This window comes from Lathamus discolor, chromosome 3 (assembly GCF_037157495.1).
Source record: "Lathamus discolor isolate bLatDis1 chromosome 3, bLatDis1.hap1, whole genome shotgun sequence".
NCBI classification, from domain to species: domain Eukaryota; kingdom Metazoa; phylum Chordata; class Aves; order Psittaciformes; family Psittacidae; genus Lathamus; species Lathamus discolor.
In genome coordinates, this window is record NC_088886.1 from 56,275,113 (window position 1) to 56,299,864 (window position 24,752).

Consider the following 24,752-nt stretch of genomic DNA (forward strand, 5'->3'; position numbering starts at 1 on the left):
CCATACATTGCTTATAAAAGAATTCAGTCAAGGATTAATCCATGAATCCACTTCCTGCGGTGGGAATAGTACTGCACTGATTTATAAAAGTGTTTATCAATTGCTTTAGGAAGGATCTCAAAGCCAGTTTTTCTTCTAAGATGAAAGCAAAAGTGTATTCTTTAGGCAGGCACTGTGAATTCAAAATGGAACACTTCCCTCCTCCCCCTGCCTTGTGTTTTTGCTATGCTCACTGAATATTGTGTTACAGATTTGATACCGAGCCAGCTATAGTAGATTGCAATGTCCAGCTTTTGGGAGCCAACAGTTTCTGAGAGCAAGTTTGCTGATTTTTCCAAGAAACACAAAATACATTCACGTGGTGTTACTGCTTGAAGGTACTTTTGCGTAAAGGGTTACGTATTCACACTCTTAAACCAAACTACGATATAAGCCAGTTCCTGTAAGCACAAGACCCCTGCCACACTCATTTACACAGGGCAAGGACCTATTTATTTTTAAAACTTACCCCAGCAATGAGACAGAAGATCTTCAGAACAGCATCACAGAAATATCTCCAGGAAAACTGCAATGCCATTAAAAACAAGCACTCATATCCACACACAATTACGTTTCTCCCGCAGAACTCAAAGCTGTGCCACCCTCACAGCCTTGCCAGGTGCACCATGCTTCCTTCCTTCTGACAGGCCAGCACTAAAGGATGCCACTGGGGCAGGGACCATCCCCTCTGGGAGAAAGCAGGGGGGCTGTAACGCATGAAGCACATGTGGAGAGAGAAAGCCTTTTGCTTTTGCATTACTGCCAGAATGAGGCACAGTTCAGTCCTAGGGAAGGGGTCTAAGTCCCTGATAGCAATTACCAGGTGTGCGGAAGACCGAGATTTATTTCCAAGGCTCATGTAACACTCTCGTTTTAAAATAAACCCTTTGCTTATTTTATCCTAAATATATGGTTGCAAATGGACTGGTATTGCCTGGACTTTCTCACCCACACTCTACGAAGAGAGTCAGATTGGCTAAACAGCAGTTATAGCTCAGTTCAGAAAATCATGGGAAAGATTCACCCCTGGCATAATTCCAATGAAGTATTAAGCCGGACTGATGTGGTCCCATACTACTGCAAATCTGCTGGTGCTTATGATCTACCACCACCCAGAATGGAAAACTGGGCTCCAAAAATTATGCAACAGAACAGAAAGGTTGATAAGGACTACCCAAGTATATACTACAGCCCATTGCACACTCCTGCACCACGTGTGTGCCAGGATCCACCAACAAACTATTTTGAAGTATACATGATGCTCTCAGAAGGCCACTTTAAAATGAAGATGCTTTATTAATGGCCCAGAGCAGAAATGCAGCCTCAGCTTGTGTGTTCAACAGAAGAACTAAGCAAAGCTCCCTGCACCCTCAGTGAGGACGCAGGATCAGCTCTATATTTGGCACTTGTTATCCTCAGAGCAAAACAATGTACTCAGATTTAACAGTACCTTTAACAAAGATCTAAAGTTCACCCTCAGAACCAAGCTGAAAACTGACCTGCCCATCCACTGACATGGTAGCTGTGTCTAACAGCCTGATAAAAAGAGAGCCCATTTGAACAAAACACTAATAGCTTGCAGCATATTCAAATATTGTCTGTAGTTCTCCCTCCAGTCTATGTTCTGGTACCTTTCTAGCCCTAAATATTAAATGACCAAGCTGAGGATTTGTGTAACAGGATGGTATGGTATTACAGCACATTTAGGTATAGACTCCTCGCATGGATTTGTAATTCAGCTGCTCCAGACAAGACTGAAAAACCCAACTACAAGTAAAATCTAGTGCTATAACACTGTCAAATACATTATGTGCAAGATGAGTACAGTATAGTACAGTGGCATGCTGTATGGCACTAAACATACTGCTCGGTACCTGGCAGTGCTGCCATTTTCAACTGCACCAGTAGCAACTTTCTCCTCAAAAGTTTAAGAGTAGGTAACTGTGCTGGCAAGTTTTAACTGGGAATGCAGTGACGAAGTCCCCATTCAGAAAGCACCACAGCTCATGCAGCATCAGACAGTTCGTACACAAGTAGTAGTTCTTACACAATGCTATAAAATACTACTTCTAACTTCATGAAAACGTTGGACTGTTTCTGCCCATGGCTAAGTCACATAATTTATCTTCAGATAAAAATGTAGCCAGTTAATCTCTAGCATTCCAAAGTAGCTATTTTAAGCTGGAGCTGCCAAATGCAAGCACATTATGTTAGATGCTAATCATTTATGCAAATAGCTAGGTAATCAAAATATTCACAGCAAAGCTATTCCTAATCTGAATAACCTGGCAAACTGGCAGGATGGTTACTGAAGTCCTAATTAGCAGTAGAACATGGTATTACTTTCACAGTAAGAGAAGAAGAAAAGTGAAAAAACTTAAGGCTTTACATAAGGACAGCAGATTTAGAACTCAAACAGTAATAACTGTATTAGCACAAATTATATTTAGACTGTGCTACTTCTGTGACAATGATCTTAATGGCTGAGGGGGGGGTTAGACTGGAGACGAGAAGGCTCGGTGGGGACCTTATGGCTTTCTACAACTGTTTGAAAGAAGGAGGTAGTGAGGTGAGGTTGGTCCCTTCTCCCAAGTAACAAGCAATAGAACAAGAGGAAATGGCCTCGAGCTGCACCAGGCAAGATGTAGACTGGATACTAGGTACGATTTCTTCATCAAGAGGGTGCTCAGGCACTGGAATAGGCTGCCCAGGGCAGTGCTGGAGTCACCATCCTGGGAAGTATTCACGAACCATGTAGACAAGGCCCTCAACGATATGGGCTAGTGGTGGCCTTGCCAGTGCTGGGTAACAGTTGGACTTGATGATCTTAAAGGTCTTTTCCAACCTGGCTGATTCTATTATTCTATGATTCAAAAGAATTTACTGATAAATTTTACGTAGACATCATACACAGTGTAAACTGTCTACTTGCGCTTTGTTTATCTGAGTAATACAAGATCCATCTTTCCCTGTGTATGTATATATTTCAACCCAGTTTTTACTTCTGCTGTGTTATCTCATGCATGATATCATTTGGAGAACCATAATTCTCCTGAAAAGCAAGAGTTTTAAAAACCATCTCTGCACAAGTATCTCATCCAGCTTTGACAATCAGATCTGACCTTCACAGGCCATCCCTGGTGTGGGCACCTGCAGAACAAGGACTGCCCACAGTGACAGCCCCAGGGATCATCAATGGAAAGCCCATGCCCACCAGAGAAAGGCTGGGGCCACTTCACACATTCCTCTTATGACCCAAAATAGATGCTCAGGCTCCCAAACATTAAGTGAAACCATTTGTGCCATCTGCCCTTCCAGAAAGTAGCCAAGCTTCCCAGCTCTTGAGACCTAAAACCACAATGTTTCACTCAGCTTTGAATAAATCATTAGATGTCAATACTGTTCACATGCCACATAATGAATCCTGAGGGGAAAGTCATCCTTTTATACATCTTGTGGGAAAATTTCTTGATGACTTTAGATCTGTTTAAGGGCACAAGATCTATTCCTATAAGCCACAAGTACAGCATCTCCCCTACTGCTCTTAAGCAGCCTACTCACAAAATGGTATCACATCAGACTAAGTTTTACTTTAACAATTAAGGCAGCAGACTCATGTGAAAAGTCAACATTTTCCCAGACTATTCTGCACTTACGTGTAGATATATTGCAGATCTGTGCTTTTCTTTGGTCAATCAGCTGGGCTGCAATGTAAGTTTAATTTTATACTCCTTTTCCTTTTTCCCATCCCTGCACTATCACCAGATAGTTGTGTAACATAGTGCCCAACACCTTGAAAAAACAAAGGTGGGGAGGGAAGGATTTAACAACTAAAATGAGGGATATATGGGTACATACTAAAGAGCAGCTTCTACCCCAAAGCAAATGTTTCTTAAACTGACAGGTAGAAGCCAGATGACAAACTGCGCCAGGACCATTTTCCTTAAATGCATTTGGGGCATTCTGAGCAAATCTACACAGGCTTTTCCAGGTAACCACAAGATTCCACCACCTGTATTTTTCAGCTGGTTAGACAGGTGCTAGCCACCCAACCAGAAATTACATAGCTGCATTAATGTATTGATACTGTGGTGGTACCTCTTGCCTCCCAACAGCTCTCATTAATCAGAGTATGATACTAACTGTGGGTTCAGAGACTCAGCATTAGCACCATCTCATCTCTGCCAGTAGACACAGCAAGTTCATAGTTCTCTCAACTGCAGAACAACATGCAGATGTAACAGAGGACATGGTGTCTCAAGAACATCACAGAAAAACTGGAATGTGAATACAGAATTATCCAAATCTCAGGGTAAATCCTGAAAGGATGAACACTTTTCACTTGTTTCAAAAGCTGCAGGTGGGGAAGGGGAAGAGGCTGAGACAATGAGGCTTCACAAAGCAAGAAAACATGACAAACAAACACAAGATGATGGAAAGACTACAGGACAAAGGGTTATGCCATTTGAAAAACATATAAAACAATTTGTTCCTGTAAGGTTTTGCAGCCAGATCACACATGGATCTAGATGAGTGGAAAAAAGAAACGTCATTCTACAGGTGTCTCTTAGAGAGGCACAGACACATTGGGATGTGCTAAATGTGGAGTTCACGTTTTTATTGGACATGTAAAACTAAATTCTTGATTCCCAAGCCAGAGTAAAGAACAGCGTGTGTGCATGAGTCATAAAAAACTAAAACACTGGGCCAGCAGCACCAGATTTAGGGAACGGTTTTGTTGACTTTATTGTCAGTAGCACACCAGCCTGAGTAGGAGTTGGTGCAACTGTGTGTCTGTAATACAGACGCTCACAAATGTATTAGAAATTAAATACAACGGAAACTGCTTTCAGAAGATTCAAAGTAACCGTAACCAACACATTGTCTTCTTACTCCTCTGCAGCAGGTCTTCATTCTTCAAGTTTTTTCTATTTGGAAACTTGAGAAAAAAAAAAAAATCAGAACTTTTAATACTCCCTGTACAAACAAACTAGTATTCTGGGAATAGTTCAGAGAATGAATTTATGATATTGATTACATGGAAAAAAGGGCAAAAAAACGTAAGCACCAAATCCCGAACGAACCAAATCTTCTATTTAATCAGGCCTTATATATACACATATATTTTGTATATGCTTGCAGAATCAAAGCCATGGGAACTGACAAAATGTGCCAGAAGACATTACTGAGGCTGCCATGCAAGTATTTGCTTGCACAGTGATGCCACTCCATGAACTTATCTGCACTGTGTTGCAGATTCTTGCTTGAAAACAGGTTTACTGAAGAAAATACTGGCATGCTTTCCACCCCAGTGTAAGAACAGACTCCTTGTGTGCTGTATTTTCCCATGTCGTTTCAGGTGCATTTCAGTGTCCTCAATGCAAGTATCACTTGAAACCCAGTTAATGGAGGAAAGAAGCAACGTTCCAATGGTCTGTTCTGAAAGGATACTGCAAAGCAAGTGCACTGTGCTTTTCTGCAAAACTAACGTCATGCAGAGTCACATTTCCCAACAGGCCTCAAAACTTCACTTATGTATTTGCATGCACTAGCAGATCATGTCTGTGCAGAAGAAATGAAGACTCTGCAACCTTGGGTGATGATAAAAGAGCAAGCCAGGCTTCAACCAGCCTTCAGGGTTAGAGAATGCCTATTATCTCCAGAAAGGTGACATGTTTTAATACTTTTCCCTTACTGATAAGATTTGGCTCATCACCAAATATTATCTCTCATCTAGAAACATTGCCAGAGTCATGTTTATCACATACGGCATCAGCTCCAACCAGAAGAAAAATACTTCTATATTCTAAATTGCCATGGCGCTTGTTAAAGAGGCACTATCAGCTATAAATTACCTGTAATTCCTTCAAACTTTTTCAAGCAATTTAATTTTCAGATGTTTGTACCTCACGGTGGTGCTATTTTCGCATCTTCTTTAAGTAACAAGTTTTACGCCTGCAGAAGTACCCTGTTTATGTGTCACAAGGGAAATAGGATGCTCTTTTAGAGAAACATGAACTTGAGTATATAGTGTTATCAAAAGCATAATCTACATAAAAAAGACAACCCACAATTAAACTATTTGTGCCTTTTATATCTTTCCACTGCAAGGTTTTAATTTTTTAGCTGATACAAGAGGAGCATGACTGTCAGGCACAGCTCTACACAATTTATATTGGAAGTTTTCCTCAATGCTGGGAGGTTGGAGAACAGCTTCACTAAATACAGCTTTTGGTTCAAACAGACACTCCAGAGAACAACATAAACATAACCACTCATGACAAGTGGTGCTCCAACACCTCTCTCACAATAGCAGGGGGTTGGAACTTAAGGTCCTTTCCAAGCCAAACCATTCTGATTCTATGAGCCCAAAGCTAGACTGGAACCTGCCCATCAAGCCTGTGATAGAAACAGACTCCTGGAAATGTCATCACTGCCTTAATTACCTTTTCTTGGGGAAATTAGCTATAGACAAAGCAGTAATTCATAAATACTCCAGGGCATGTCAGAGAGAAGCTTTGAGGAAGGGACTGGAGACCACAAATGTGAATCACAGTTTAGGACAAAAATCAAAACACACTTACGAGAACATGTGAATATGTGCACAGTGTGCTTACACACGTAAGCAGCAGAAGAGTTCATCTAGTAAAGACGGCAGCAGTAGCCCCCTTTCCCTCTACAGTCCTACAACTGCATATCAGTACCTGCTGATGCTGATGAAGCAGATGAAAATAAGAGTCCAGCAGGTCATTTTAAATAGCAGTCAGCAAAACCGAACAATATGAGAGATCAGAGAAGTCGTTCTGACATTCTTCTGTTTGAACCCTTTAGCCTTCTGTGCTGGGCCTTGGCATGGCTTCAGTCACCGTTCCATGCAGCTCTGAAACTGAGAACAGGTCTCACTTCCTGTGCACAGCAAACAGTCCCTTTTCTAACTGTGGAAAATACCATGACTTTCCAAGGCAGGAGAAGTCACTGCTGCCTCTTTAAGGGTAGCATGCACCAAGCCACGCTCCTGCAGGACAGTAAGCTCTGCACAAACAGACTCCTCTGGCCGACACATGACTTCCTTTGGCAGTTCTGGTGGGCAGAACTTGAAAAGATTGCCATCCCAATGACCAGCAAATCCAGAGCTGGCTAAAAACATCCCACAAACACTGCAGTCCAGAGCAAACAAGATGACAAAAAAAACCCCACATTAAAAAAGGCTGAATTTTATGCAAGCACAGATGCTTCAAAGTGCTAATGAAGAGGAGGAAGAGGGTTGTAAGGGCTCTAAGAAATGGAGGCTGGGTGGCTGTTGGTTTCTTTCTTTTTTAAAGACATGGCAATTCAGTGTTCCTTTTAAGACATCAGTGCCATATAGCGTATTAGCTGCATGCAAGCTGCTGCTTTCAGTAAACATGGCATTATCATCTCAGAAAGACACTGAACAATTACAATTCCTGCGGAGCACGCTGCCAGTATCATTTACAACTTTAAGGTCTACCATGTGCTTCACTTCTGATTCAGTACAGCACCCAGGCAGCCTCAAAAGAGCTTTTGAACAAGGCTGTGGGGAAAGGGAGTAACAACAGCCTGTGAAACCACATTGGTGAGCCAGCGGAGCTACCACAGGCTGTGGGCAAGCTTTGGAAAATACTCAGGATCAAGAGATGCATATGATGAGGGACTACTGCTTTCCAAGCAACAAATACAGGGTATTCTTGAAGTAAGTCTCAACTTGACTCTTGAGACCTCCCTCACATAAAGCACTGGTGGAAGTAGTAATTCACCTGGGCTTCCCATTCTCAGCCTTCTGATGTGGGCCCCTTCCCTCACTCTTACAGGTGGTATGTAAAACACCATGAAAAGAAGATGGTGATAAGAAGCAGCAGTCAACTTCAAGCTTGACACAGAGGTTTGCAGGCAGTCAAACTGATTTTCCACTGCCACACTGTACATCCTAGTTGGACTGATAAGGATGCCTCTCCATGATTTTGTGAGCCACAGATCACCAAGGAACAAGCAGTTACAGGGTGAAAGTGATCAAGCTGATCTTGCTGGGCTCCATGTAACAGGAGACCTGGCCTGCATATAAGAGGTTGAAGCCAACCAGTGTTTTGGAAAACCTGAATATCATGCTCCCATCCAGACCCAGATATGGTATCTTAAAACGTCCACAGCGGCCTAAAGAAACATTCAGTACCACTCTTGGTACTGTAGGAACAGGGAAGATCTACAGCCCCGCTGAAACCCTGACAGTTGGGGAAGCCAGTATGAGCAAGGCATAGTGTACATGTCACAGCAAAACTGCAAAGTGAGGCACAGGAAGCATGGGGCAAGAACTTTGCAAATAGCAAAAGCTGTTTCCCAAACTACTCTGGAGTTTGTCAACTCCCAGTACAGAACTGGCTGGCTATGTGACATAGGTGTCACATTCCAAGTGCCAAAGGCCATCTTTCCTGGAAGACACTCTCTTACTGGTTGACCCATGAAGCTGGATGAGATCAGCCCAGACTTCAACCAAACCTCTCCCACATTGTAGTCTTCTTCTCAGGGTTTACCTTCTCACATTCGGAACAAAATCATTTGCCACCAAGTTACTGGTCCTCTCATCAGAAGTCTCACCTCAGACTTCCCCATCCACAGAAAGACTAAGCATCTCCAATATTGCCATCTTCTCTCCTTCACCCCCGGACAGACTAGGCAGGAACATAGTCACCTGCACCACTCTTCTCTCAAGCCATCTCACTATAGGTAGTTCATGCCACGCCTAGTTCTAAACCCCTGCATATGCTTGCATTGCCATTTGTATGTCTGCTGCCATAGCTAGATATCCATTGCTGCTGCCAAGCAAGGGTGGTCAGAAAGTTGAGACACAAGAACAGCAACATTCCCAAGCAAGATCCGGTCTGTACCCTGGCAGAAGCACACAGTGCTTTATCTTTGAAAGCTTCTAAAGCAGCAACTGTTTTTCTTCAGAACAAAGACCCTTTGGCCAACCAGAAGTACCAAATATACCCATGAGCAGCAGCACAGGCTTCCCACTACACCACAGTAAATGAGCATAGGGCAGATGCAATGCAGCCTTGCAAACCAAGCAACATGTCCCTTACTTCCCAGATTAATTCTGCACCACATGTTCTGTTCAGCTCACCAGAAACATCGAATTTGTACAGCCAAGCGACCTGGCAGTGCACAAATCAAATATTAACATTAGTGAAATCTGTGGTCTTACTCAAAGGTTTGATCTCACAGAAGTAACAAACTCTTTGTTCTTGAACTTCTTATTTTACTATAAGTTTAGGATTGCATTGGATAGTGATCCAATTACTTTAATTTGGATTACTAAACCCAAGCTTCAGGGTGCTTCAAAAATACAAATCAAACCAGGCTGTCTTGTCAGTTTTATTGCAGCTGGTCAAGCTGACATGGAGAGCTTAGCACTGAAAAGCCGCAGTAGAAAAAGAAGCTGAACTTATTTTTACTGTGTGAGATCCTAAAGTCTCAGGAAACAGCCTAGAGCAGACATTGATGGATGCTAAATGGAAACTTGCTTTAACAAATGCGTTCTTAGAGGAAGAAATAAACAAAATGGAATCAAACCAGTGACTAGGTAACAAATCCGTCACTAACTCCAGCTGTCAAATAACAAACCTTGGATCCCCTTCCTGCCTGCCGATGACACACGACCTTCCAGGGCCCCCCAGCCATGGCCCTGGTGCAGCAGGTCAGCATGTTTAAACCACACTCAATAAGTGACCCCTTTATCACAGCTGAATCAAGGTTGTCCCCAGATCTCTGGATGCCTGAGCATGAAACAAAACATTTTCCCCTGACATAGCCTTGCGTAAAGCTCTTGTGTTAAATTTCTGAGAACAGTTACAATGAACACACTGGGAACTAGAGTAAATATGTGGAAATATAGGCAAAATGAACCATGGTTTTCATCACCCTCCTTGTCCATGTCTTCATAGTCCTAAAATACATAACCACTGTGACACAAAGGAATTATCTTGAATTCAGGATGCATTGCAAAGGCCAGGATGTAGAAACACATTATCAGGTGACTGTTCCAGAGTCTTTTCCTGTCACGTTTTTACAACATAGAGGATCTCTTCAAAAAGTAGTTAAACACTGGACTTACATAAGTCTGCTCATCATTTTATGACTTCGAAGTGGGTCAGGCTCAGGAATCTGAGATACATCACTAGTAAGTACCTGGCTATTATCATTAACCAGCTCCGCAGGAACCAACAGGCATTTTAATATCAGGTTTGCTCTCAAAGGAAAAGATTTTTTATTCTGAAACTGTTGCCAAGTAACAGTGATTAAACCATGCGGGAAATCTGTCAAATCACTGCAGCCTCAGTGGTGTTACTCAAAATTATAGAAATAAAGATGAGTCCTTGTTTTTCCTGCCTTAATTTCACGTAACACATGTTAAACATCTGTATCAGGCATAAAAGCTATTGAGGATGAGGATGTCAATGAAAACAATAGTGAATCCATTGCCAGGAACTCTGTCTCCATGTATTCATACGTATTCAATCCTAAGTATTCACATGAGATTAATTTTATATTTCACTGCTCCACCTTCAGCTATTTCAATTGTGGCTGCATGCCTGAAGCAGCTCAGGGAAATCCAACTGACAGGTAAAAATCAAAGAATCCTCCACTAACTTATGACTTCATAACTAAGAAGCGACTTTCACCTTCAAGTAAGTTTTCTAGATGCATTTTTTCTGGTGCAAATCTCTAGTTTCCTAGTGCCTCTACAAACAATAACATTTTCTGAGAACAAGAAGCTCCATGAGAAAGCAACTACCTGCATTCTAAAAGCAGGGAAACTGAAACAGTGAAGATACAGTAACTTTCTCTTCATCTTTGGGTAGGGTTCAGTAGTTGCTGGCTTTTAGCTCAGACCCAGATCAGAGTACAGAAATGCACACAAGCACTCACTTCCCCAGGAATACTTGGTCAAATAAAACAAACAAAAAAGGCTTGCGTTCCTCATGCCAAGTTCAACATAAACACTTGTGGCTATTACATGCACCCGTATTCTATTTCCTATGATAAAGCATGGTCAATATGAATTGTGATAAAAGACATTTCTAAGAAATACTTGAAAAAGATTGGAAATTTGGGGTTCTTACTTGAAGAAAGTGCCTTCACAGTCTCTGCAAATGAGATTTCACCCCAACAGGGATTAATGAAGTAAAACACAAATCCCTTGAAGATAGCAGATATGGCCACAGCATTTGATTACAGGTAAGACCAGATTTCAGCCTTAACGTGGAAGCAATATAGTACTGATTTAGTCTTGCAAAGTTTGCTCAGAACTCAAACCCATAAACTTCCTGTTCACCTTTTTTATTATTATTATTTATTCACATTTACAGGGAAGAAAAAGCACCCAAACTTTATCAATCTTTACAGAAACCCTGCATGTATCACAGGAGGAACATGCCCCTGCCATGCCCTCCCCTCTGCATCAGCCACCCCTCCTATGCTTAAATTTGCTAGCACTTGTCTGCATGTTCTACAGAAGTGTCAAAATGAGTTAAACTAATGCATACACATTTTTATGAGAACCAGCATAACTGCATGAGTATGTTTAATGCATAAGCCCTCCAAGGAATTTGCTAAGGGAAGTTTACACTCCTCCCAGCAAGTAAGGAATGTGTAATTTAGCAGCATCTAGCACAGGGCAGGTTAAAAACAAAACAAAAGCTGACCTCCTCCCCCCAAGAAAGCCTTCACTTAAAGATTCTCAGATTCTGCATTCCACATTATCAGAACTTTAACCAACCTCTGAACAAGTGCATGATTTATTTTAAACATGCTTTTGATGCTTCTAAACCTAACTAATGCACTGTCAAACAAAAATACTAGTTTTATTCTGGAGCATCCTGGAAATATTAGATGACAAACAGATCTCTACCTTTGCTATCAGCATTTGCAGGCAAAAGGAAATACCTCAGTTGGTAAATCAAGCTAATGTAACTGAGGTGATGGGTACATTCTACTTTAAGACAAAAGGCCACTTGGACTTGGTTTTCACAATAATGGAAAAGATAACATTTGCTCTGCTCTGTTTCCCGGCTCTGATCCTATAAGTAAAATCTGATTTTTCCAAGTTGTTTACGCTCTTTTGCTTGACACTGTTGCCAGCAAGCCTTGCTCCAGCTTCCTGTGCATTTTTAGAGCAGCCATCTATCTCCAAGAAGGGCTGTGACTGGAAACTCGTCGGGAGATGAGGGAAGGAGCTTAAGAGGCTACAAATCCTTAAGCATGTTCTGTGCCCTACACTTTGGTATACCAAAGAAGTACGTGGAAAGGACAGCTTGGGGCAAGCTGCTTTCTTACCGTAAGCATGCTAGAGGAGGCACAAGCAGCCTCTTTCTGCTAGACAACAATTATTTTTATTACAAGCCAAATATTTAAATCTCGTGTCTTTCTGTCAAGGATCAGACAGCAGTGGCACAGTCTGCAGCCTTGTGCACATGTGACTTGCTCACATTGTGTGCACACTGTTACACAAGCAGTGCCAACAGCATCCAACCAGAGCGAAAATTAGGGTTATGCAAATGGACTCTTTGAGCTGATTCATTCTGGTCTCTCAGGAGGCACAAGCCCCAGCTGTAGCCCGATACATCCCATCCCCGGGCACCCTTTAGTAACTAAGAAGTTACCAGTTCCTGCTATCCCATGTTCTCACAGCAAGAGCACTCTTCTGCCTGTTTTCAACAAAATTTGTGATCACCTTGTGAGATCTACCACCTCCTATATTAAATCTGTCTATGACTCGCTAACGGACTTCAAGGTCCCCGAGTGATGAAAGAGGCAATGACAAATACGTAGCAGAATCACATACAGCTTTAGCTTTCATGCCCAAAGAACTGATTGTACCTATGCTTTGTCAGGCATTCACAGTGTACTCAGCACACGACAATCCAGTGCCTGGCAAACTAAGAAAGGCTTTTAAAACCAAACCAAAACAAAAAACCCAAAGCAAAACAAATATAGAAGTCCCTGTTCCTCATTCCAAGCCCCACAAAAAACCCAAAGTGCTTTCCTGTTCGTTTAGTGACAGCTGAACTGAGAAAGACCTGACATTTTTGATTAAGGGCAGCCCATGAGATGCCTACTGAAAAAATAGCAAACAACTTTTTCATCATACACCAGGCATTTCAGGCAGTGTATACACTGAAAGTGAACACAACAGCTGAAGTTTCATGGATGCATCCAACACACATTGAGCTGAACACACCACAAACCCAACAAAGCTGCTATTGAAGCCAGTGGAAAGACTTCAATTATGTCCAAGAGTATCACCCTTTATTTAAATCACTTTATATAAAAGACTCCACTTAAAAGTTCTTTCAGCACAGATAATAGACCCTCTTTTTCTAAGCTTTTGCCTGCAAGATCATCATCTTTGTTCTCTCATTACAAATTCTGCTAATTGTGTACATGCTCGTTGCTCTCACAGGACACAGTATTGAGGATTTGTGTGTGTGATACTATAAGAACATGAACTAAGAAGCTCAGCTGTCATGCCATGAAGTGTTTTCTTTTTGGCACTCTGTTTTGATGTGTTTTGAGAGTAAACAACAGTACTGCACAATTTAACATCAAAAATTTTCTGCTTGGGCTGTTGCTTTCAGAGCAGCTGAAGTTCTTACCAGCCCCTCTGAGTGCAACGTACATAAATAAGTAATTGGATTGTACTTACGTACTTCCATAGTCAGCAACACTTGCTTTCTGAATGGCAGTCCTCCCACAGTGAAACATTATGGATGTATTACAGAGGTAAAAGAACTGAACTTAAATATTTGTTTATAGTGCCCTTGGCAGGGATCCAAAGGTATTCATGCTAATTTACAACACATTTAAGTAAACGATCTGCCTTTGAAGGCAGCCAATTCCGCAAAGGCCTCTTGTAGATCTAAATCTGTTTCTTATTTCCTTTGCCCACCCTGCCACCTTTTTAAAATGTACTTCGTGGTTGTGAAAGGTGATGGAGAGAGTGGCTGTGTATGGAAGTGGTTTACTCATGACGCACAAAGCATAGGTGGAAAGTATCCACACACACTGTGCACACTTCCTTCTGGTCACAATTCAGAAATAGCTTCATTCAGCAAATTAATGTAGAACAATCCCATTCGCAGACACACTTGTAGCCAGGGATCATGACAAAAACAAATCTCCCCTTTACCTCTCTTTCATGATGGCCAAGCCCCTCCTCAGGATTTCTGAGATTGAGGACGTGCACCTCTTGTGGCAGGGCTGTTGTGCCTCGGCTTGCACAGCCAGACAACACCGTGAAACTCTCCAGCAAGGCATGGACTGGGTGCGAATTGTTAACAGGCGACAAGGCACATTCGTTCCTAGGCAGAGGACCTGCGGAGGAAGACACAGAGGCACATCATTTGGAGAAAAGAGCTATACACAGATTACACCTGTCAAATAATCATCATCCTTTTGGTCATGAAGCCCATAGGAACACAAGCAGAGGCTTTGTGTTCATTGTCCACAAAATGAAGACATTTTATTTTCACTGAATACACTAACTTGTCTGTTCATTTCTCTCTGAAAGTCTAAATTTTAAGTATTAATTCAAAATTGAAGGTAGTCCTGTCTTTATCAAGGAGAAAAAAATCAAGGATTAAAGAAGAAAAAAACACCCAAAACCAAAGTAAAAAAACCCAAAGTAGTGATAGTGGTAGGAGGAATTGGGTCATCTTAGATGCGAATTATTTATGTCAAACATTGTTATCTCCAAGCATTGAAAAATGCAATCATGCACATATAACAATGAAAAGTTAATCTCTAGTACACAGGTAATTACATCAGGAAGGATTTGGGAGAGTTGGATTTGTTGCTTTTGAAGCAGTGCTGATTTATAGTGAATGCTATTCAAATAGACTGTACAAAACAGCAGGCATCTGTCACATGATAAAAATGAAATGTTTGTTTACTGAGTCTATTTTGTGTCTGACAGCAATTATCTACACTGATAACAGATATCTAGTCCAAAACAGAGTGTACGCCCTTTCAAATAATCACCACAGCATGATGTAGTGCCATACTCTTATATAGTACGTGAGACAGCGTGATGTGGTACAGCAAGATAGCACAAAAGCTGAAACATAGGGAGCAGTTTACTTTTAAACTATATCTCAGGAAACTAAAGCAAGACAAATATTTATGAAAAGCAGCCCTGCTTTTCCAAAAGGATTCAAACCCACCCCTGACAGTAACAGATACTGTATGGTTTTGATTCAGAAGGTCACAGGGGAACACAATTGACTTAACCCCTGATTTGCACCAAAATCACTCAGATAAGAATGAGACACACATCAACCAGTCAGTTCAGAGGCTGCAAGGCATAAAAGAGAAATATAAGCTAGAAACATGACTTTTTTCCCCCTTGGAGGGTGCGCATCTGCAATAGAAGTAAAATGCTTCTTTCAAAATGAAAGCAAATCCTCAGCTAACCAAATGGCAGAGCTCCATCTGCTTTTGTGAAGTCTACATCCAGCTATTGCAGCCCCAGAGGTCATTTGACTTATGTGCACACATATGTTTAATTATATTAGCACTGATTACAAAGGCAGCTCACTCACGACACAGCTAGCAGCTGGCTGTTTAGAAGGCAGAGTCCATCTTAAACCAGACTTCATCTGGAAAAAGCAAAGCCCCTTGAGCACAGGGAGATTTCCACAGTGGCTTGGGCCATGCGTGCTTTGTCCTGCCGAAGGGGCCACTCCTGAAACCCACCAGTGCATAGTACGTATCCCACCAGCTCCCCCAGATCAGGAATATTTGTTAAAGGCAGTGCTCAAGGCATGAATTACGCATGCCTGTGCTTGGGAAACAGGATAAACTTTCTACTCTGTACAGAAGGAGCATGGTAGTAGCACTGACCACCAGCCTGGAGGATTTGAGGTTCATCTGGGTTTAATTCCTTCTTAAGAATGCATATACAAAGTGTGACCAGTCCAAGCAATCATACTCAGTTCAAAACCAAACCAAAACCAAACCACTAAAAACACAAACTATGAAAAAGTTGCCCTTTGTAATGGTTGAAGAAGTATTTTGAATTTGTAACAGTAACACAACCAGCAGAGAGGCCTTGTTTTCCTTATGTACAAGAGTAGATCACAGAACCTACTGATCAATTAGCCCAGCCAGTGGTGTGCAAGTCCTGCACCAGACCAGGTTACACAAGCTGCACATAGAGCATTTCTGAATTCCACAAGCATTTCTTGGGCTGTGGAATAAATTGAGAGCCAAGGAGTGTTTGTTCCCTGAATTTCTTCTTGCAGACCAGAATGGAGCTGACGTTTGTTAAGATGCTTCTATCATAAAGCACACAGGAAGAACAAGGTGCAAGACTCAGAACTCGACAGAAATGGAGCTGTTGACAAAAACAACTTACGAAAGGTTCAGGAGAAACAGCTAGTAACTCCCTCTCTGCAGAGGGCATTCCCTTGCAAACACCTATTCCCATGCAGTACATCTACCAACCCTCCCCTCCAGCCTTCATCTAATCTTTATCCTGTACAAATGGGCCATATTAGAAGAGAAGACATCTGGATTTTCCCCTCAATTCCTACAAGGACTCATTCACATGAAGACAACAGTGACTGGTACATTCAGGCTGTCTGTAACTGACTCCCTTCCTGGCACCTCAAGTGTGCTTAAGCAAGCCCTTCTTGCAAGGCCCTCTGTTCTGCTTGACATGCAAGACTGAAATACTCCTGAAGGGAGCAGAAGTTCACATCCTGAATAACTGTGCGCAGCTGAGCTTATCTGCACAGCAAAGAGCAGAGCAAAGCATGCCCACTCTGCCAGCGCTCCATTCCGGCTGGAAGTGGGCCAGATCTCCTGCAGAAACCCCATCACCCCACTGGCATGCCACTTCTGTCAGCTCTGTTTTGAACAAACAGGGCGCAGAGCTGCTCTAAGCTGCTCCATATAAGAAACCAGTGTTTTTGCAGAGTTCCTGCATTTGGTAGAATTGCTTTCAGACCAGCCAGTCCTCAAAATCTGAAGAGAAGATCAGAGTACCTACTGCAGGCTGGTTCCAATGCATTCAGACCATATATGTTGTAAGGCTGCCTACATACAAGGAATGATGGTGGGGTAAGTAACAGAGGGACTATTCCAGATGAGGCATTTTTGCCAAGTGTCGCATAGGTGCTTGTGTAGCTGTGTCCTAGAGCAATAACACCGTTCCTAGGAGCTCAAGACTCTCATGAACATTATTTCTCTTAAATGTGCTGCTGTCGGTACCAAACAGCAATCTTAATGCACTGAAATACACACATCTGCCCAACATTGGGTGTAGTGCCATGCCCAGCGTACTCTTGCATACCTGGAGGTAGTGCCAAGTGAAAGCAAAACTTGTCTCTAGCTCACAGTCCATTGATGGTCAGCCTGTCTATGGCACAAGCCACCTTCTCTCCATTTACCATTTCTTTATGCATAAAATAGTCTACTTTTACGCTGCACACACCCCAGTGCTGCCTAAGCTATTCATTAAACATTAAGTAATTTTATTTCCAGCACTTCCTACTGCACTTGCAGATCTGTCCCAGTCAAAGACAGGTAGGTGCCACTACAAGCACCCTCACTCCAGCGGGAGCAGCAAGAGCTCTCATCTTTTCAAGTTTGCTTCTCTGGCTCTTGGCTCCCTCACAGACCCCTCCTGCTCACACGCCTTCCTGCCTGCCGCCATTGGAAAGCTAGTTACTTATCCGAGGCAGTTTAAATCCTAAAAATGCGTATTTACCACACTGAAAAAAAAACAAACAGCAATCCTTTTTTATGACACTACAAGTCTGATTGTTTATCACTTCTGCACCGCCTGCTTCTGTTTGAGAGCCAATGTGAAGCCACAGCCTCATCCTGCCTGGATTTTACTGTTGTGCTGCTCGTCCCTTCACAAACACCAGAACTGGGCTCTGCCAGCTTCCTGCTCCAGCCCCACAGCCTGTTCCTGCTGACCTCACCTTCATCAGCAGCAACAACGTCCTGCCAAAATTCACTATCGTCACTGCTGAATGGCCAGTTCATCCAGTGAACAATCCAAGATTGCCTCATCAGCTCCGAACACACACTCTTCTGCAATCACCCCCATCAAAATGGCACTTAACGAGTCAAAAGTATCTTCCAGTTTATACACCCTTGTGCTCCTACAAGCCTTTAGTTTCTTCTCTGTAAGAACAGAAGTGTGCACGCACAGCCATCACTGGGCTTTTGTTTAACTTTGGAGCATGCATCCAGTTAACCTTGTTAGCAAATCCTGGCTCTTCCCACAATCAAACTTCAGTTGCTTAATGCCTCAAAAGCCTTTTGAAGATGGAAAGCAGGTTAGGCAATATTATAAGAACCGCTTATTACATATGTGTTTTATGATGGCAAGTGTTTAATAACAGCAAGTGTTTAGCAAATTTTGAATTCTAGAGAATCATTTAGTATTGAATTATTTTCCACTTCTAATTAATAAGAGTCTTTTAAAGGAAATCTTAGTGCAGACCCAACCTTGTTTGATACAAACATCTGGAACCTATTCAATACAATTTTCAACATTCTTGTTTCCCATATCATCCATGCTACTAATGAGTAACATGTGTTCTGCTGGAAGAAAGTAGCAGAAATGGGAGTAAAACACTAAAGGGGATAATACAACAACCCAAGAGCAGCTCATAACTGTGATGGATTTTATTCAAATTGTAAATGCTAAGATACATTCTGTTGTATTTCCATGGAGATTTCTACACTGTTGTCAGCTGAAAAGCATGACCAGCTCCTGCAGATTGTGTCAATCTCTGCTGGGGGCCACACGGCATGCTATAGTGGTTCCTGTACACCACGCCAGAGAATACAAGCTACACCAATGGGATATAACACTCCTTAGGAGAAGGACAGATCTATTCTAATTGTTTTTTTGAATGAAGGAATGCCACAAATCTAGTCATTATACAGGAAGACAAAAAATTCAAAATCCAGACTTGAGAAACACCAGAGATCTCTGTGCTATCAGGTACAAAGTAATATAAATGACTGCAGATCCTGCTAGAATTCATCACTTCATATGCTGAAAAGCGCATCTCAGAGGAGGCTGACTGTCCAAGCAGAGATTTCATTATGCCCAAGTGCCAGACTTTCACAGATTTCTTTTGAAGAAGGTTAATTTAAGGGTATTTTTTTACATCAGCTACTGACAACGACAACTGGAACAAGGAGGAAGAAAAGAGACGGGATCCTTCAACCTACTTTTGAATGATAACAGGGTTACGTAAAAACAAGAGGAGGGGAAGCCATTTTCTCTTGAACTGAAAAGCTTAAGATTCACTGCAGAGCACTGCAGTAGATTTAGTAATAACTTCTTTCTATAACCTTTACCACTCATTTCTAAGGATACAAAGTGCATGGGCAAAAGGCCACTGTTCCTTGTGGAATAGTTACCACCTACGCAACCTTCCTCTCATTAAGGGTTTCTCACTGAGGGAAGCATTTATACCAAATAGTTGCACTCAAAGATTGAAGCAACTTAGAATCCACAGAGAGGAGGAGTGCCTATCACTTAAAGAGAAAATATAAGTCATTACTATAATTTAGTATGGGTGGCTCTGTAACAACAACTACTAAATTCCTTCCTGCACACCCCTTCATGGAACACCACCTGGGAAGTCAAGTGGCTGGTGATTCAAATGGAGTAGAGGATAATGGACAACCTCTACCATAAGTACAAAGAGAACTTTTACTACAGATGACCATGAAAAAAACAACTTCAACTCCTAAGTGAGCACTTTAAGACATCGCCGCTCAGGATCAGTCAATTCTGGAAAGCAGTGTGAAGTCCTAAGAGATGGAAAAGACAAGATGAGATGGTAGGAAATACCACAGCTGCTTTGTGATGAGAGGCAGTGGCATAGAGGAAACTGCAGTGTTTCTCCTCATGGAAAAGGAAAAGCATTTCCACCATGATCACCAACAAGAAGAAGCTGGACTGTCAAAGACTCTTCCTGGACTACACAATTTTCCTCTCTGAGTAAGTGTGACCACCATAAGATGCAGGGGAGACAAACAAGATATTGAAAGGAAGATTTGTACATAGGGCCTTCACACTAGCCAGTAGAAAGACTGAAGTAGAATATTACTGTCTAAAGCATTCCAAAGCATTTTGTATTTGTACAGATCTACTGCTGATTTTTGTATCTTCCAGACTGTTTGGCTGGGAGGGGGAGGAGAACATTATGGTTTTCTTGTTCTATACAGCTCATGGCAGCAATTCCAACTATGAGGAAACACAGCACATGCAACACAAAATGATACTGCTGCTAATCTGCCGTCATTTTGGTAAGCAGGAAGAAATTCAGTGCCAAGCAAAATTTGGGGGTGTTTTAATATCACTTTTCTGCCTTAGTACATAGTCAGAGAAGGGTGGGACTAAAAAGACTGCAGATATGTTCAAAAAAAAAAAAAAAGGCAACTCATGGATACTTTAAGAATTTTGAAGTGTAGGGTGGGTTTTTTTGTTACTTAACCTTCCTTTTCAAACCCTCCTAGCAATTACAATATGATATGCTCAATACTGCAATAAAAGCTTTGATATTTTAGAGGGCTGGGGAATGAGATAAAAGCAATAAGCTTACAGTATTAAACAAATTCCATTCTTATTTGGATATTCTCTCCTCTTTGTCCTTTCTACATGTTTACTTGCTACCAGGACAAAAAAACCTCAATGACATTTGGCCTTGTCACAGTATGTCCCAACACTTATGTACTTAAGTAATATATTATTTAAAATAGACATATAGATACATCTACTAATATGTAGATATTTTACAGTATGTCCCAACATTTACTTATGTACTTATTTTAAGTAATATATCTAAGTAATCTAAGTAATATATCTACTAATACGTAGAAGACGTACATATTAGGTCTTCTAAGCCTTTCCTCATGCAACTATGCACTGCGTTGAAACGCAGCAGGTATCTCCCTTCAATAAGACTACTTACATGAACTAGGAATTCCCCAGGAAAAGTATTTTAAACCTTAAAAGCTGACATACTCCACATTTGTGGAGTAACTGATGAGAGTTTGTTCAATCACTGCATCTTAACCACTGACTGGTATCAATTAACTTAGAGCAGATTCTACTTTAACAGAAGGAAAAGCAGACTCTTTGTGCACTGCAACCAAAGCAGGACTGAAATGGAGTAAATGTTAATGAAAGCCCTTGAATGCATTTCAGCGCTTCAGCAGAAACTGACAGAGGAACAAAAAAGTGTGTGAGAAAACAAATATGCACTGAAAATTAAGTGGGGGTACAGAAAAAAGTACTGAAACCACAAACACAGCACAGCTGTTGTACACAGGGCTGGGTAAGTTTCCCTTCATATCCTGACTTTTCAGGGAGTTCTTTTACCGCCACATCTAGCACAGTCTTCTCAGCAATGAAAGAGTACTTTTCATGGTGCAACTACTTTTGACTGAATAACCTCAGGGGCGAGGAGGACAGGTTTAAAGTTACAGGGGAAAAGATTCACGGACATGGGCTGATTTTGGCTATTTTTAAAAACCAAACCAACCAAAACACCCCAAATCTCAGCCTCCACATACATCTATTCGAAATGAGCTATAAAACCTGAACTGAGAAGAGGAGAAAAAATCCCTATATCCTCAAGAAATATTCAATACAGATGGCAAGATTTGGTTGTAGAGAGTTAAATAAAACGTATGAGCTGTACTAACTAAAAACATGTGCTTATGCAAAAACACAGCAGAGCTTCCCCATTCCAGTGCTTGAAGCCCACTCATCTTCAGCAGCTCCCCTTCATGACACAATCCCTGCTCCTTCTCTCTTTCTCAAAGGGAAAAAATACCCAAACCAATCAACTGGAACTATGCATTAATCTACATACTTCACCTTATGCTGGTTTCTGTTGTTAATGCTTCAGTCAGGCTCCTGTTCTGTGTGCTCCCAATCCCCAACTATCAATCCCCGATTAATTCCAATTCCACCATAATCAGCCCTGCCCAGATTTATACCATGTAGGGGCCAAACTATTCAGATGGTTCAATATATTAGATGATATTTAATCTGCAATGTATTTTGATCCTCTATTTTCTGTAGTCTTTCTAGATATTTCTGTGATGCACGGTAAAATCTACCTAGCATCTTCTGCCTGCCCACTGGGAATGATTAGGACCCACAGACGACATGCCTCATACCTTTTTTGGGTTGCTGTTATGTTTGGTACAAACTTCTGATGCTGGTTTCTCCTTCTAAGCAAAATAATCCTTAAGGCCTCTCTGGAGAACGTGTTGCAAAAAATCCATTCCCACTGTTTCTAACCGCTGGTAAAAACATGAGGTTTATCTCATCTGTTTAGCAGAGATGATCTAACTTCAAATGGTGCCTGCACAGATCTCACTTTTTTTTCCATGCAGGAAAAAAGAAAACACAAAATGAACAACAAATAACATTTCAAAGGTAGAAATGCTTTCTTCTACTTTCTTCAGAATAGGCTTCTATTGATGTTTTGTCCTTACCAGGACATAAAATTGATGCAAGTTCAATTGGAAAAGTTTACCATCAAATAGAGCTCAACTTCTGTAGCAATATACTGCTATTTAGAAATTATTAATTATATCTAAGCTACCCATTTCATGAAAATAAGTAAATGATCAAGTCCAATTAATTCATTATACAGCAAAACTTATTTCAAAGCCTGAACAAGCACAGCAAAGCTAGGCAGCGTCAGTCAGTATCTTGCTTAACAAAAGGAACTCCATCTGTCTTGCTTATAAACCTAAAATCAATTAAACAGAAAAGGCAATGAGTTAAAAACCTGTTTGGTTTAACATCTGCTGAGCACAACTTTGAGATACAGCTATGCATGAGCATAATCTTAGAAAACAAACATCTGCACCTGGAAAACAAAGAAGTCTTTCAAAGTAGATGTACTGTACCACAGAGCTCCATTTCATGACCTCTTTCTGACCAGAAGTACCATCAGATTTCTACCTTCTCTTGAGGTTTGCAGCAAAACACTGCTTATGGGAATTCCTCTCTAGTATTTTTCCATGCTTAAACATCCAAATACTTCCATACATGTTCTCTCTCTCTTCCCATCCCTTCTCCCAAGCGAGTATTTGAAAAACACACCACTAACACAAGAGCATCTTTTTAAACTGTATAAACAGAACAGCATGAATTTATCGACCTTCATTTAAATAAACCCAGAAAGCACAACCTCTGTTTTCCATGCCCAAGAACTGAAAACAAAGTAGTCCACTATAATGTTTCCGAAAGGGTTGCTGAGTTTTTCCCATTGGTCTCCTCAACTAGTAGAAACAGACAAGTTTCCAGCAACTAGTCTAAAACTCAAGTGTGGGTCATGATCTTGTACAAGTCTCAGGTCCATGGAGCTCCTATCCTTTTTCAGCAGTAGCTAACATTACTCAGACTGAGGGCTTTCCCTACCCTAGACACAGCTGTATTTCAGAGATGCCTGACTTCCATCACAAATTCTCTAAAATGCAAGTAAATCATTGTGCCTTAACAACCTTAATGGAAGGACCAAATGCAGCATTCAGTTTTCACCAGTGTTAATGGATGTATTTGTCTTAAGCACCATGATTGTAAGAAAAGGAAGAAATGAACAAATACAAATTATTCATAACATTCCTTGTTCATTATTCCAAACAGCAGTCAAACTTCTTGTTGTGAAGAACTCTTTTCCCCAGAGATAGCCCATAAATTCTCTCAGATTTATCCCTCTTTACCGTAGAAAGGATAGGAAGTTGCATGAAAACAATGAATGGAAGTGCACTTTTTATCAGACAACGACAGGAAGCATTCTGCTTGGTTTACATGAGAGCTCTGTATTGGGGCCAAAAGCCAGGGTGGGGAGGGGGGAAGACTGAAAATGAAATGCCTGCTTAGAACAAAAATAGCTTCAAAACAGGCTTCAAAACCATTATATTTTCAATAAATTGAAACTCCTCAAGCCATTTTACCCACACTACTGCTGTTACAGTAATGAGTAAATTGAAGATGACAGATAGGAAATGCCAGACTTCATAAAATCAGTTTCAGGAGGCAAAGACAAAGAACCATACTTGCCTTCATGATTAGCCATGCAGGAATTCATGCATCATGAAAAAGCATGCATAAAAACACGTGTAAACATAAATCAGACCTCAGCAGTCTATGCTTGTTAAAGAAAAAAAGTCTTTTGAGCCTCTCAGCAAAATGTTACCTACTTAAATTGCAAATGCATACTTCAGTTCTTTGTATACTCATTGGTACTCCGGAAGGTGCTGATACAAGCTCTAATGATTTTCAAACCAGCACAGAAGTGTTAAGATCCCACCTGAGGCAGCATCAATAGCTATAGAAGGTAGTACCTAAATACACAGTAAGATTATACAAGATACTCACTCAACTAGGGGCAGGATTTTTGGTTTAAGAGGATTTTGCTTATGCTTGATCCCCACTGACTTCCCTTTTGAGCTACACCTTTTTGCACAAAATACATGGTGCTGTACTGGTTGTCCAAGGGGCACTACCACACATTTAAAAGAGTTTTTAGCCCAAGTCTTACGTGATGGTTAATGAGAGTACCCTCATGGAGATCAGGAGAGATTAAAGATGTCTCGTGTTAACTGAATCAGGGTGCAAACCAACCAGAGTTGATAGC

General features: G+C 41.3%; 1 protein-coding gene across 2 annotated transcripts in view; it reads right to left on the reverse strand.

Moving 5' to 3' along the window:
- TGFBR3 (transforming growth factor beta receptor 3) overlaps window positions 1–24,752 on the reverse strand; it is a 124,363-nt gene that overhangs the window by 58,804 nt on the left and 40,807 nt on the right. For both annotated transcript variants that reach the window (XM_065675369.1, XM_065675368.1), the window contains exon 3: window positions 14,243–14,427. In XM_065675369.1, coding sequence (XP_065531441.1) covers window positions 14,243–14,427 — 185 coding nt within the window. The remainder of the gene's footprint in view (window positions 1–14,242; window positions 14,428–24,752) is intronic.